The sequence below is a fragment of the Trachemys scripta genome, chromosome 2 (assembly GCF_013100865.1).
Source record: "Trachemys scripta elegans isolate TJP31775 chromosome 2, CAS_Tse_1.0, whole genome shotgun sequence".
In the NCBI taxonomy this organism is placed as follows: domain Eukaryota; kingdom Metazoa; phylum Chordata; order Testudines; family Emydidae; genus Trachemys; species Trachemys scripta.
In genome coordinates, this window is record NC_048299.1 from 70,324,927 (window position 1) to 70,338,836 (window position 13,910).

Consider the following 13,910-nt stretch of genomic DNA (forward strand, 5'->3'; position numbering starts at 1 on the left):
TTTCAAACAAAAATAAATTTATTTAAAATTTTACACAACAGGATTCCTTCCTTGCATAATTTTAACTGTTAATCAGGTTGATGGCTGTTGAATACATTAAAACTTACCAAAAATCTTTGTAACCAAGGGAGTAAACCCAGTAAATTACATTAGAACTAGATACAATATAGTGCAGCCACATGAGAAATAGTTTCTGCTGCTTTGTTATTACACAGGTAGTTGGTTCTATCAGCTAAAGCCTAGTGACTTGGATTTGTTTTATGCATATTGGGGTTTGTTCTATTACTTTGCAAGAGCTTGTACTCCCTTGAGTCAACCATGTTCATTGGTCAGAATAAATTTCAGCATCTGACACTATTTCCATTAATCACAGACAAACCACTATACGTGAGCAAGATAACAGAAAGATAAAAACATATCTGGTGAAAGGTAGGCATATTATTTATGTATGCTGTTTGCTAATAAAAGAGATGGTATCAAAGACGTTCTTTTGACTTCAAGATAGACAAAACTCTAATACATAAAAAGGAGATGGATATCATATGAAGTACTGAATGCAGGGGTAGAGGGGGAGTGGACCCACAAGTCACGTAGTGCCCACATTTCATCACACTTTTATAGTACATCACTGATATGGCTGCATTACAGTCATAACTTTCCTGCAGAAGTTACTGGCTTTTTTTATATTTTACTGCTTAACTCTTGTGAAATCCATTTTTTCTTTACATTGACCTTAAGGTGGACCAGTGAATTTGGATGCTTGTTCCCTGTATACAGGGAACAATTACCAGTACTAATCATTTTACTCCCAATTAAACTTTATATTCACTGAGAATATGAAATACCCAATGTAGAATTTTCCTTGTAAGTATTGTATATTTCAACCATTTCACTTTAAACCTGGTGTATGAAGCCAAATAGTTCTAAAACTGCCCAGAACAGTGGTTCTCAAACTGTGTGTCATGACCCCTCAGGGGGTCGTGAGCTGTCAGCCTCCAGTCCAAGCCCCACTTTGCCTCCAGCATTTATAATAGCGTTAAATATAAAAAGTGTTTTTAATTTATATGGGGGGGGTGTGGTCTCACTCAGAAGCTTGCTGTTGTGAAAGGGGTCACCAATACAAAAGTTCGAGAACTTCTGGCCTAGAAGCTTCCTTGGTTTCAAGAGAAATTGGTCTTTCCCAGTTAACCACATACATCAGTATATGGACACTCAACTGTATAAAGTTGGCAAATTTATAATTTGAAACACTTTAGTTTTCTACACAACAGATGAAAAACCCCTATCAATATGGCACAGTTGTGTATTTCGAATACTAATACTTAACATCTGAGCTGCTCAAGTTAAGGCTTCTGTTCTTGCGACAAAAAAAAAGTTGGTGACCTTAGAAATGATACAGTTACAATGAAGATTTTGGTGATATACAAATGAGGCACACAAAGATCATTGCATTTTGGCTAGGGTGATTCTATAATAGGCACTAGTGTGCGTAGAATGCAATTAATTTCCTTTGTCAGTGGCGACAAATAAAAACTATGTCCGTGAATTTCAGCTTTCAGCAGCATCTATTTATGATCTTTAAATACTTACAGTAAGGCCAAAGAAAAGGTGCAGTCTAAACAGTGTATCCTAGCAGTTTTGGTTTATACATGTTACATAAACATGATTGGGGGGGAGGGACGGGGACCTATAAGTCTCACCTTTTCTTCCTGGCATATCTCACACATTATAAATCCAGTGACTATTCCTAAACCAGAGTGGGTAAAAATAACATTCCAATTCCATTCTTTACCTGAGAGTTCTATATCTGAAAGACACTTCTGTCAGAGGTAAGCTCACAGCTTTTAGACATTTCTAACAGGATACCAAATGCCTTTATGAGCACTGTTATGTACATACAGCGAACTGAAATGCAGAGCTGGATTATTTTGATTTATTCCAAGAGTTCAATATTCAGTCTGTATAATATTTGCAAGTGTGTGTCATGCTCAGTATAAGAGGACCAAGCATTTAGGGGCTTATTCTGATTTGCTTACACCTGTATTACCAGTATAGCTCCTTTGATTTAGTCCGGATTTACAGCAATGAGTGATCCGGCCCCCCCGGTCTTGGAACAAGACAAAAGTAGTTACCACCACATTTCAGCCAACTACTTTTCTCTTTAAAAAATTCTAGTACTCAGGTACCTATTCAGAACCAGCCCCAGTCTCAGGAACTACTTAGCTCTTGTACAGGCAGTTTTGATTACACTGATCCAGGTAATCTATTGGATAGTTTGACAAAGATGATTTATTTTTCATTTCCCAAAACATTGTCTCACTAGGTTTTGGAGGGCTTGGGAATACCCAGGAATTATCTTCCAGAGAGCTCTTTCCATAGGAGTTTTGTTCATGACAGGTTGTGCTGCCAATCGGGATGGGTCTCTCATCTGTCCATGACTGGAGATTTGCGTGTTCAGACAGGATTTTTACATCTCTTGGGAGAGGGGGAGCTACGGCATTGCAGAGAAGTTTGTCATTTTGTGAAAGAGAGGGTTTTTTGTAGACTGCCCCAGAAGAAGTCAAATATAACTTTGTGAGGTTCTTCTCCACGTCTTCAACACATTGTACTGGTGCACTAGTAGAAGCTGAAGAGAGAAGACAACTAAATGTAATTCTTAATTTATGTATCTAGAAGATATAGTGTACATACATTCAGAAATGTGCCTAGTGTAACAGGACAACTTTTCAGCTAATGGATCCCATATCCTGCTTTTGAGTGCTCATTAATCCGAGTTAACACAAATTTTATTCAAATATATTTTGCACTATAGTGCTATTTTAATGAGTTATCTCAAAAACCAAATCAACTCGTTCCCATATCGATGTGGAAAAGTTGGAAAGAGTCCAGGGGAGGGCAACAAAAAAAACGATTAGGGGGCTGGAGCACATGACTTATGAGGAGAGGCTGAAGGAACTGGGATTGTTTAAGGCTGCAGAAATGAAGAATGAGGGGGGATTTGATAGCTGCTTTCAACTACCTGAAAGGGGATTCCAAAGAGGATGGATATAGACTGTTCTCAGTGGTACCAGATGACAGAACAAGGAGTAATGGTCTCAAGTTGCAGTGGGGGAGGTTTAGGTTGGATATTAGGAAAAACTTTTTCACTAGGAGGGTGGTGAAGCACTGGAATGGGTTACCTAGGGAGGTGGTGGAATCTTCCTTAGAGGTTTTTAAGGCCAGGCTTGACAAAGCCCTGGCTGGGATGATTTAGTTGGGAATTGGTCCTGCTTTGAGCAGGGGATTGGATTAGATGACCTCCTGCGGTCCCTTCCAACCCTGATATCCTATGAGATGTGGGAGGGACTGGTGAATCTTTGGGAGTTTGGTGAGGCAAGTATAGAGTGTTGCACCAGGATGATCTACGTGGGCTCAGAAATGTCTATGATTCACAATGGTCCCTTCTGGCCTTGGAATCTCTGAATGTTGCTTGCCTGCAAAGAATCTTGCACCCTATTTTATTGTCTCTGAATGAGCAGTCTCCTTCTGCTGCCAGGCCCTGAACTCATCCTCAATCCATGAAGCAACAGTAGGGAGATGGCATGGAGCTTATTGCTTCTCTGTTCAAGGGCCAGGTTTCAAACAGGCTAAGAAGTGGAGGATGGCCTTTTGAAAACAGGCAGCAACTATCCAGAAGTGGGAATGGGACTGGTCACATACTCATCCAACATGTGGCCAAGGAGAGGGCAGGGCTGAATTGCCCATACCACCTCTACTTCTCTTCATTTCACTACAAATGTAATGAGGATTATTAAATGAGGATTGCCAGTTAGATCCTACAAGTTAAGCACTTCACATGTGAGGTGAAGTTTCCTATAATAGCTATGATCTAGAATACAAACTCTGGTTTATAAACACAATGCTTATAAAGGACAAACAGAAGAGTCAGTGCCCTCTCAGCAGGATGTAGTATCACCCTGCCAGGGAAAGTGAAAAAATGGTGACCAATTAGCAAATTTCAGTAAAAAGCACTTTCCAATGGCTGGTTTGTCACATCCGGAAGATATAGTTAGGAAATTTGTGACTCACCCCATCTGTGCTGATAGGTGTAAAAAGCAGTGCTTGAGATGTAAGCTATTCATAGGTACAAGGACAAATGGCAACCACGTACTGTAGTCCAAATGCTGTGAATACTAGGATTGGAGAAGCTTTAGGGCAGACGAAGTGCTATTCAGTCAGAAGTGCAGAAAGGGAATTGTATTATTACTCCTTGGATACTTCTAGTTAAACTGAACCTTCTATTGACAACCAAGCTATTAGTAACATAGCTATTCATCTAAAAAATTGTGGGACAATGCAACCTGTCTATTGTCTGTGACTAACAGTCTGGGTTATAACTTAATAAAAATTTCAAGGTCAATATTTCTGATGTTCAACCTGAAAGTACCTTAACAGCTCAATAAAATGACCCAAGTTTCTACAGTCTAAAAGACTAAGATTATTTGACAAGAGAAGCACACAGGGCCACTTAGGCAGCCTTGTCCTACTATTGAGTAGTTATATACATAACATATACCATCTGTTTGTTTTGTAGCAGTGGGTAGGCCCAATCAGGATTGGTGCCCTGTTGTATTAAGTGATCCCTGAGGAGCTTGCTATATTTTGCTCATGAGCATGTGTGTGTATTTTATATCTATCACACACATAGGGGGAGGAATACTGACATTCAAGGAAATGGCCTACTGAGAACTAGATGAAATTGTAAGGATGAGAAAACGCATTCAAAAATTCAGTGCACTTTATGATGATTAAGCCTCAGTTGTCTGGAGCTAGTTCAGGACAGAAACAAATGGTTGAAATATTGAGATAAATTCTGAGGAAAAATGTTTGTTTCCACAGATAGAGGGCATTCTAAAGTGACAGCAACAAAAGAGAAACCTTCCATTTCATCCTTCCTATGATGCAGTGAGAGAACTGAATAGTAAATGGTATAAGCTGGCTGTAGTCAAGATTTGACCAACTGTATCAGCCAAGCAAGAACTCAAAACAAGAACGAATTTTGTTAATTTTTCTGAGATAGCAGCTTCCTTATTCAAGAACATTTTTGCTTCTAAACACAAACAGCAAAAGTGTGTCAATTCAGACAGTTTCCTACGGTGGATCTCTCTCAACATTTAAGAGTTATATAATGCCCAATTCATGTAAGGAGCTACAGCATTATATAGGCTTCAATCTTAAATTTGTTAAATTTAAGGTACTGTAAAGCATCAGAAAACACCCCAGTTTCTCATTGTTTTTCATCCACCATTACATGTAAAGATTTCCAAAGTGCTTCAAGAAGTGATGAGCTGCTTTTTGTGAACAGTGTCTTGTATATGGATTAATGGAATCCACATACATGTTGCAATTGACATTCTGTTGGCAAGATTAACGTGTAGCATCAATTATTTTGAACTCTATAAATTGCTTACCCTCTCTATTTCTCTGAGGAGTGTGAACTATGGTGTTGAAAAGTAAAAGGCTTTCTGAAAAAAAGCCTCACTTCTTGTTATAAAACAAACTTCAAAGTGCTCAAAAATGGAACTTACAATAGTGAGTAAAATACTGTGGGAAGGAGAGGAAGTTCATTCTACCCCTGCCCATAACTTTTTGAACAAGATTCAATAGACATTGCCTCATGACTTTCTCCAAAAACATTCTAGATTCTCCCAGCTTTTTCCTTAACAAATTGCCTGCTTGGGAACATACTATTCTACATGTGTGAAACAGTCTGAAAATACAGTGGTCCTTGTAAAAGAAAGCAGAGAAAGCAATTGACTTTGTTGTTGTCACAGGTTTTCCCTTATATTAATTCACAGTCTTGTCTCCTTTACATCACTGTTTTACTTGCCCAATTTGTGACAAGTCAACCCTATAATATGCAAGGATATCATTTTAGAAGGTCATGGAATATATGGAAACGTCTGTTAAAATGAGGATCAGGTTTGTCTATTAGCGCTCTTAATTCTAGAAGTTTCTTTTATCCCAATCATGACCCCTAAAAGCCAATTCATGTTTAGAAGGAGATGAGGATAGCATGAACACAGTTAGGAGGCAAACTGATTTTCTCCCATGAATAGTCCAAGACATGGTTCAAATCAAGGTTATACTCTGCATGTTAACAATACAGGTGCATCATAACTGCACTGCATTAATACAAGACATTAATGAATCAGTAAGCCAAGTCCAGCTTTAAGACTGGATGCTTGCAACAGGAAATAAAGCCAGATGCTTATATGTGCCAATAAATGATTGTAGGCAAAGAAACCTACAAAATAAGCCTGGCAAAAATCCACAGACCAATTTGCAATGCCGCCTTCTATATCCCTTGATGCACACCTCCACTACTGATTGCAGAAAATGCTGCTGCAATGAGTTTTCTGGCGAGGAAATGAATTGTTAGCACTTGTGCAGATGAGAGAAAGACAACAGCCACACAACCACTACAGCACAGCAAATGCATGCTTCCTTACACTACCATCACACACTGTGGCCAGATCAGACTTCTTAGGACTAGAGAATTATTCAGAGTCCAAGCAATCCTTGATTTCTCTTCTGAACTTGGATGTTAAATGTGTCACTAGTGTATCTTTTCAGTGTAGACAGACACGCATCCATTGGAAACTGGACTGAAGCTACCAACTCATTTTGTAGAATACCTCAGATAGTAATCATCAGTCACAGACCAGGACCAAAGTCAAACCGGTGCCCTAGAGGTGAATCCTATTATCAATTCCTTGAACCATCCAATTCTGTATTAGCAAAGTGTTCCTCTAATATTTAGCCTTTTGGATCTGTCATCTGAGCTCTCTGAACCGTTATATCTTATCAAAGAAGTGCACCATCAGATGTCGTCACCAATCATCAAACATACTATAAACAAGTGACTGTTGCTTATCCTATTTATTACCTACATTTTGGAATTTCCTACCCAGTGAAAAATAGGGATACTGCTGCTCACTAACCGAACATTCTCTTCTTTAGCTTTCAATCATTAGATCACAGGTGACAGTGCCAAATATTGGTCTTTTATAAAACCCCTGCATTGGAAGGAAATATTACATACAAGAGTTGAAATAGAAATAATTTCAGTCAGCAATGTATAAAATCTGCAGTAAACCCAGAGCAATGGAAATGACCGATTGTCAATTGTTTTTAAGAGGGTGGTGGAGGTAAACTAGTTTTGCAGCATCAATATTTTGATTACAGGGAATGTCATCATCTGGAGTTCTATTTCACAGGGAGATAAGTTTTCAGGATATTTTCATCACTAGTAAGAAAAATTATAGCTATAGGGAAAGCTCAAAATCTGTTCCTGAATTTTAAAATGCTACCAAAATGTTTTATATATTTGATACTGTTAAAGTAAGAAAATGCATTTGAAAAGTGAAATCTTTGTTTTGTTTTTTTAAAAATATGAAGTAGTTGTGGTAAAAGGTCAAATATGAGTAAACTTAACACCTCAGCCTTGTACACATCAGCGACACTTGACTGAGAAAAAAGCCACAAGGGGAACAGAATACAGTACTGAAGAAAAAACACATCAGCAACACCTTTATGTGTGAAGCTGACCAGTATGAGACAGAAGCCAAAGCAGTAAATGGTTAGGCTGGAACTATAATACACTCTGGCTTATCAACTTCAATTGATGAGATTTTGATAAGATATGATAGCTAGTTTCTCTTTAAAATGGTATAGCTTGGATCAGTGGTTTGTACTTGTAAGGCTTATTCCTGCAAACGCTGACTTGCCTTTCTTGGTTGCAGTTGGGGTTTTCAGTTTTCGTAGAACCTCAGCTTGCACTTCAGTCACCAGATGCAAGTTAGACATTTCCCTCTTCAGTTCCCAGTATGCTTGCTGCACATTTTCACTGAAAGACATTTTAAAAAGTTAAATTTCTGCTGCTGTTGCAACTGGCCACCCCGACTCTATTGCAGTTCTTAAGAGTTACAAAAAAACATTAACCCTGAACAATGCCTTTTTTGCTTAATGAGTAATATATTCTCTTTTCAGTTTTACTAAATAATCATTTCAATCTGACATTGCCAAAGGACAGTATAGCCAGTAAGGCAGAGGCCATCAGATTATGTGGCTCTTAATGCTGTGCATACTAGTATGTAAAAACTCTGAACTAAAGCAATAATTCCAAAACTCTCCAAATGGAAAATTAAGATTAAGAATACTCTGCTAGTTTCACATCTGAAATTAAATTATAATCCTGATGTAAAGCCAATACCCTCAAAAATATTCTAAGTGCCCATTTCAAATACACACAATGGATACTTTGAAATAGATGTGGTAAAGAAATCAAATATGAATTGCTTTGTTTGAGACTTAGCAAATTGCCACACACAAACTAACATAATATTCCAGATCATGTTAATAGAGCTACAGTATTAGTCAAAAACTAAGCATCTGATATTTCAAACTTGGTATTTTAGTCTTCACACCACTCCGTTTGCCACAGTGATTTCAGATTAATTAGGTACTTGATACCCAAATTGCTGAACACATGCCCAGGCCAAATTAAAATAATACTTTATGTCTGACTGGGCTGTCTCATGCTGTTGAATGTAAATCTATGTGACAAGACAGTGTAAATTATCAAGAACCAGTTCTCATTTTTGGTGCAGGACAGAGAAGGGGGGACGGGGGTGGATGTGGTGGGCAGAGCTGTTTTGTCCTCTAAAGATTCCTGTTATTTAAGGCAGTTATTATCCATGACGACTTAAACAGGTAATCAGCAAGTCAAATTTTCCCAAGAAAGAGTTACGAGAATGTCTAAGCAAAATATATCAATTATGAAGAGCTATTTATTAATCTAAGCAATAAGCAGATTATTCAGTCTTCAGAGTATTTTTCTGATATTTAATAAATGTTTAAGATACACTTAGTGCCCCACTGAAACACATTATTTCAGAACATAATTCTATGAACCAGATTTTCAGAAATGCTTAGCACCCACAACCGGGACCAGATTTTCAAGAGAATTCCATTTCTGTTTATGCAAGTGCATGAAGACTATTTTCACAGTGCTCAGTACCTTGCAGCTCCTATTGAAAACAAGAAGAACAGCTGAGACACAACCTGGTTTGAAAACCTGTCCCTGTACTTTCAAATGAAATAATTAGATAGTATCATTCATGCTTCTACACATATTGAACAGCAACTGTATATCAACTACCATTTTGAAAGACCTACTGGAATATTTTAAAATATGCACGCACTTATTACCTTTGATGTAGAGGCATCGGGCTACTACTCTTTTGTCAGTCAACTACTGGCCACAGAAAATCCCCAGCTTTTTAAGAAATTTTTAAATTAAGGATTCTGCTCTAACAAAATCCTTGGATCACCACAAGTTCTCAGAAAGAAAGCTGCACCATTAGTGTTTAACATTTTCTTTCAGAACAGAATATGACCAGAAATACCACTTAACAGTAAATATACACACAAGGCAAACTTATTTGTGGGAATTAATGGTTATTTGTATTATCATAGCATCTAGGAGTCTTAAGTCTTAGACTGGGACCCCATTGTGCTATGGGCTATATAAGAATCAGAATTTCTGAATCCACATTCAAAATTGCTTTACAGATGTGACAGCACAATAGTTTTCACTTCATTCCAGCTCTAAGATTGTTGGGTATCAGTGATGTCAATGGGTATGAAATGTTATCAACACATAAGTGTAAAAATGTAATAAGAAAAGCCAAGAAGGAGTTTGAAGAACAGCTAGCCAAAAACTCAAAATAACAAAATGTAATAACAAAATGTTTAAGTACATCAGAAGAAGGAAGCCTGCTACACAACCAGTGGGACCCCTGGACGATCGAGATAAAAAAGGAGCCCTTGAAGATGATAAAATCACTGCGGAGAAGCTAAATGAATTCTTTGCTTCAGTCTTCATGGCCGAGGATGTTAGGGAGATTCCCAAACCCGAGTGTCCTTTGTAGGTGACAAATCTGAGGAACTGTCACAGATTGAAGTGTCATTAGAGGAGGACTTGGAATTAACTGATAAACTTAACAGTAACAAGTCACCGGGACCAGATGGCATTCACCCAAGTTTTAAAAGAACTCAAATGTGAAATTGTGGAACCATTAACTACGGTTTGTAACCTGTCCTTTAAATCAGCTTCTGTACCCAGTGACTGGAAGATAGGTAATGTAATGCCAATATTTAAAAAGGGCTCTAGAGGTGATCCTGGCAATTACAGGCCGGTAAGTCTAACGTCAGTTCGTGCAAATTAGTTGAAACAATAGTAAAGAATAAAATTGTCAGACACACAGAAGAACATAAATTGTTGGGCAAAAGTCAACATGGTTTCTTTAAAGGGAAATCATTTCTTACTAATCTAATAGAGTTCTTTGAAGGTATCAACAAACATGTGGCCAAGGGGGATCCAGTGGACATAGTGTACTTAGATTTCCAGAAAGCCTTTGACAAGGTCCATTACCAAGGGCTCTTACGTAAATTAAGCGGTCACGGAATAAGAGGTAAGATCCTTTCGTGGACTGAGAACTGATTAAAAGACAGGGAACAAAGGGTAGGAATAAATGGTAAATTTTCAGAACGGAGAGGGGTAACTAGTGGTGTTCCCCAAGGACCAGTCCCATTCAACTTATTCATAAATGATCTGGAGAAAGGGGTAAACAGTGAGGTGGCAAAGTTTGCAGAGGATACTAAACTGCTCAAGATAGTTAAGACCAAAGCAGACTGTGAAGAACTTCAAAAAGATCTCACAAAACTAAGTGATCGGGCAACAAAATGAGAAATGAAATTTAATGTGGATAAATATAAAGTAATGCACATGGGGAAAAAATAACCCCAACTATACATACAATATGGTGGGGGCTAATTTAGCTACAACTAATCAGGAAAGAGATCTTGGAGTCATCGTGGATAGTTCTCTGAAGATGTCCACACAGTGTGCAGCGGCAGTCAAAAAAGAAAACAGGATGTTAGGAATCATTAAAAAAGGGGTAGAGAATAAGACTGAGAATATCTTATTGCCGTTATATAAATCCATGGTACGCCCACATCCTGAATACTGCGTACAGATGTGGTCTCCTCATCTCAAAGAGATATACTGGCATTAGACAAGGTTCAGAGAAGTGCAACTAAAATGATTAGGGGTTTGGAATGGGTCCCATATGAGAAGAGCTTAAAGAGGCTAGGACTTTTCAGCTTGGAAAAGAGGAGACTAAGAGGGGATATGATAGAGGTCTATAAAATCATGAGTTGTGTGAAGAAAGTGAATAAGGAAAAGTTATTTACTTGTTCCCATAATATAAGAACTAGGGGCCACCAAATGAAATTAATGGGCAGCAGGTTTAAAACAAATAAAAGGAAATTCTTCACACAGCGCACAGTCAACCTGTGGAACTCCTTGCCTGAGGAGGTTGTGAAGGCTAGGACTGTAACAGGGTTTAAAAGAGAACTAGATAAATTCATGGAGGTTAATTCCATTAATGGCTATTAGCCAGGATGGATAAGGAATGGTGTTCCTAGTCTCTGTTTGCTGGAGGGTGGAGACAGATGGCAGGAGAGAGCCTGTTAGGTTCACTCCATCTGGGGCACCTGGCATTGGCCACTGTCGGCAGACAGGATACTGGGCTGGATGGACCTTTGGTCTGACCCAGTATTGCCATTCTTATGTTCTGAACACATTTGCACGGAGAGCAAAAAAGCATATCCTAAATTTGTGCAGAATATGAGACACCTGAAAACTGAAACTAAGTAACTATCTCAAGTTTATTTATTATTTTTTTTTCAACAGAGGACAAATAATCATATTTATGCTTCACTTATTCAGAAGCTCTCAACTTTGAAAATGACTGGATCAATGCTCATTCACCAAACAAAAACTATCCACTATCCAAGTTATATAAAACTTAAAAACAGCTCCAAATCTGCCACAGACTAAAGAGTAAAATGCTCAGAAATGCCTAAATTACTTGGGAGCCTAAATCCCATTTTCAAAAGTCTCAGTGGAAGTCAATGGGACTTATGAAAATTTCACGTCATATGTACAATTTTCCCCCAGATGAGAATGTACAATATGGAACCTTGCATGTATTGGTTAACTAATTACTACAAACCTTTTCTTCATAGTTATTAAGTATTCTATATACCCAGATTGTAAATTGTAATTACTAAGTTACAGTGGCAGCTGTATGGATATACATAAACATACCTTTATTTTAACTTTCTCAGATCTGTTAATTTAGCACAGGGGTTCTCAAACTGGGGGTTGTGACTCCTCAGCAGGCCATGAGGTTATTACATGGAGTCGCAAGCTGTCAGCCTCCACCCCAAACACCACTTCGCCGCCAGCGTTTATAATAGTGTTAAATATAAAAAAAGAGGGTTTTTTTTAAACTTATTGGGGGCAGGGGGGGTGATACTCAGAGGCTTGCTGAAAAAAAGTGTGCTTGCTGTGAAAATACAAATGTTTGAGAACCACTGAGTTAGCATAAAAAAAAATCTGATCCACTCACTACACATACATCCCACTACTGCAACATCTTAAAAAGATATGTTTACTGCAAACATTTGTGAAATACTACAACTTATTTTACTAAAATATTCCTCTCACCAGAGAAGTCATCCACCACAATACAATCCTTTTACAAATACTACTTGGCAAGCTCTTAGCACCAACAGAACTGTTTAAGTCTTCAGCAAACTGGATTTCCAAAACAGGTATTATATTAAATCACAGAGATTTTGCAAGCGGTTGACAAGTGTGAAATAATTACGTCACAAAAAAATTAGTTAATGGCATATGTCCTCCCCCAGTAAACAATAAGGTTGTTTGCTACAATAAATGTTTCACATAGGAACCTGTCTAAGGGTGTGAAAAGAGCTGCTGACTGCTCTGTACAGTTCTATACATTAATATGCATTACAAATAGTTATTCACATTACAATATAAAACCACAGTGCACATGTGCTAATTCCTGCAGAGGGCTGCTACCTGGAAGCTGCTTTTTAAAACCAAAATTTACTCTAGTAGACTGAAGGACAGATAACTACTTTATCTTGAGATAACACTTCTGCTGTCAGACATGCAAGATTGATCATGCACGATGCTGCAATTGGAACCACAAGAAAAAAAACCTGTTCGCTATGTGACAAGTTTAAGATGAAGGGTGAGTAGCAGTAGTTCGGATACAGCCTGCCCTTTATTATAGTCATAATAAAAATACTAAAGAATAAATGTAAAGAACGCCAGTAGCACTACTCATTCTTTAAAATATGTTGTTTCCTTCCCCCTCTCAACAGGCAAAGCAAGACTCAACACAATATGACTCCATAACAATTTCTTATTAGTAAGTACTATTCCCCCCTCTTGTGGAAAACTATGTAAGTACACAATTTGCCTATGTTGGGATAAGAGGTACAAATAAGCTCACAAATTTATCGGTATAACCACTACATTCCTTTAAACCCAAATATTTTCTTTAAAGGGCATTTTCCAAAGTATTTTTGAACTCTCCCCCATACTGCATTCCCTGTAGTCAAGCAGGATAACAATGTATCAGATTACAATACACACAATTATGGAGCAAAGATGTTTTGGGGCTATTCCAACAGGAAAAGCAGTCATCTGATTTGCCAACACTTTTCAAGAGGACTACTATGTGTTTTAGTCAAGTGAATAGAAGGAATAATTTGTAACATCTTCCTTATTTCCTGTTTGGTGAAGGCAGGCAGCACAGCACAGATCAGTGGAAGATTAGTCTGGGTCACTGCATTCTCCACTTCTGCTTCCATCTTCTACGAAGTAAGCTTGAAGATACCTCAGTGTTGTACATTATTTGAGAAAAGGGTAAATTTCAACTGGGAGAACATTCACAAACAGCTGTTTCTGGAGTACTGAGGGA

General features: G+C 38.0%; 1 protein-coding gene across 2 annotated transcripts in view; it reads right to left on the reverse strand.

Moving 5' to 3' along the window:
* AZI2 (5-azacytidine induced 2) overlaps nt 1-13,910 on the reverse strand; it is a 46,420-nt gene continuing 32,510 nt past the window's right edge. For both annotated transcript variants that reach the window (XM_034760830.1, XM_034760829.1), the window contains exons 7-8: nt 7,770-7,888; nt 1-2,626 (exon numbers count right to left, since the gene is read on the reverse strand). In XM_034760830.1, the coding sequence (XP_034616721.1) occupies nt 2,220-2,626; nt 7,770-7,888 (526 nt within the window). In that variant the 3' untranslated portion in view covers nt 1-2,219. The remainder of the gene's footprint in view (nt 2,627-7,769; nt 7,889-13,910) is intronic.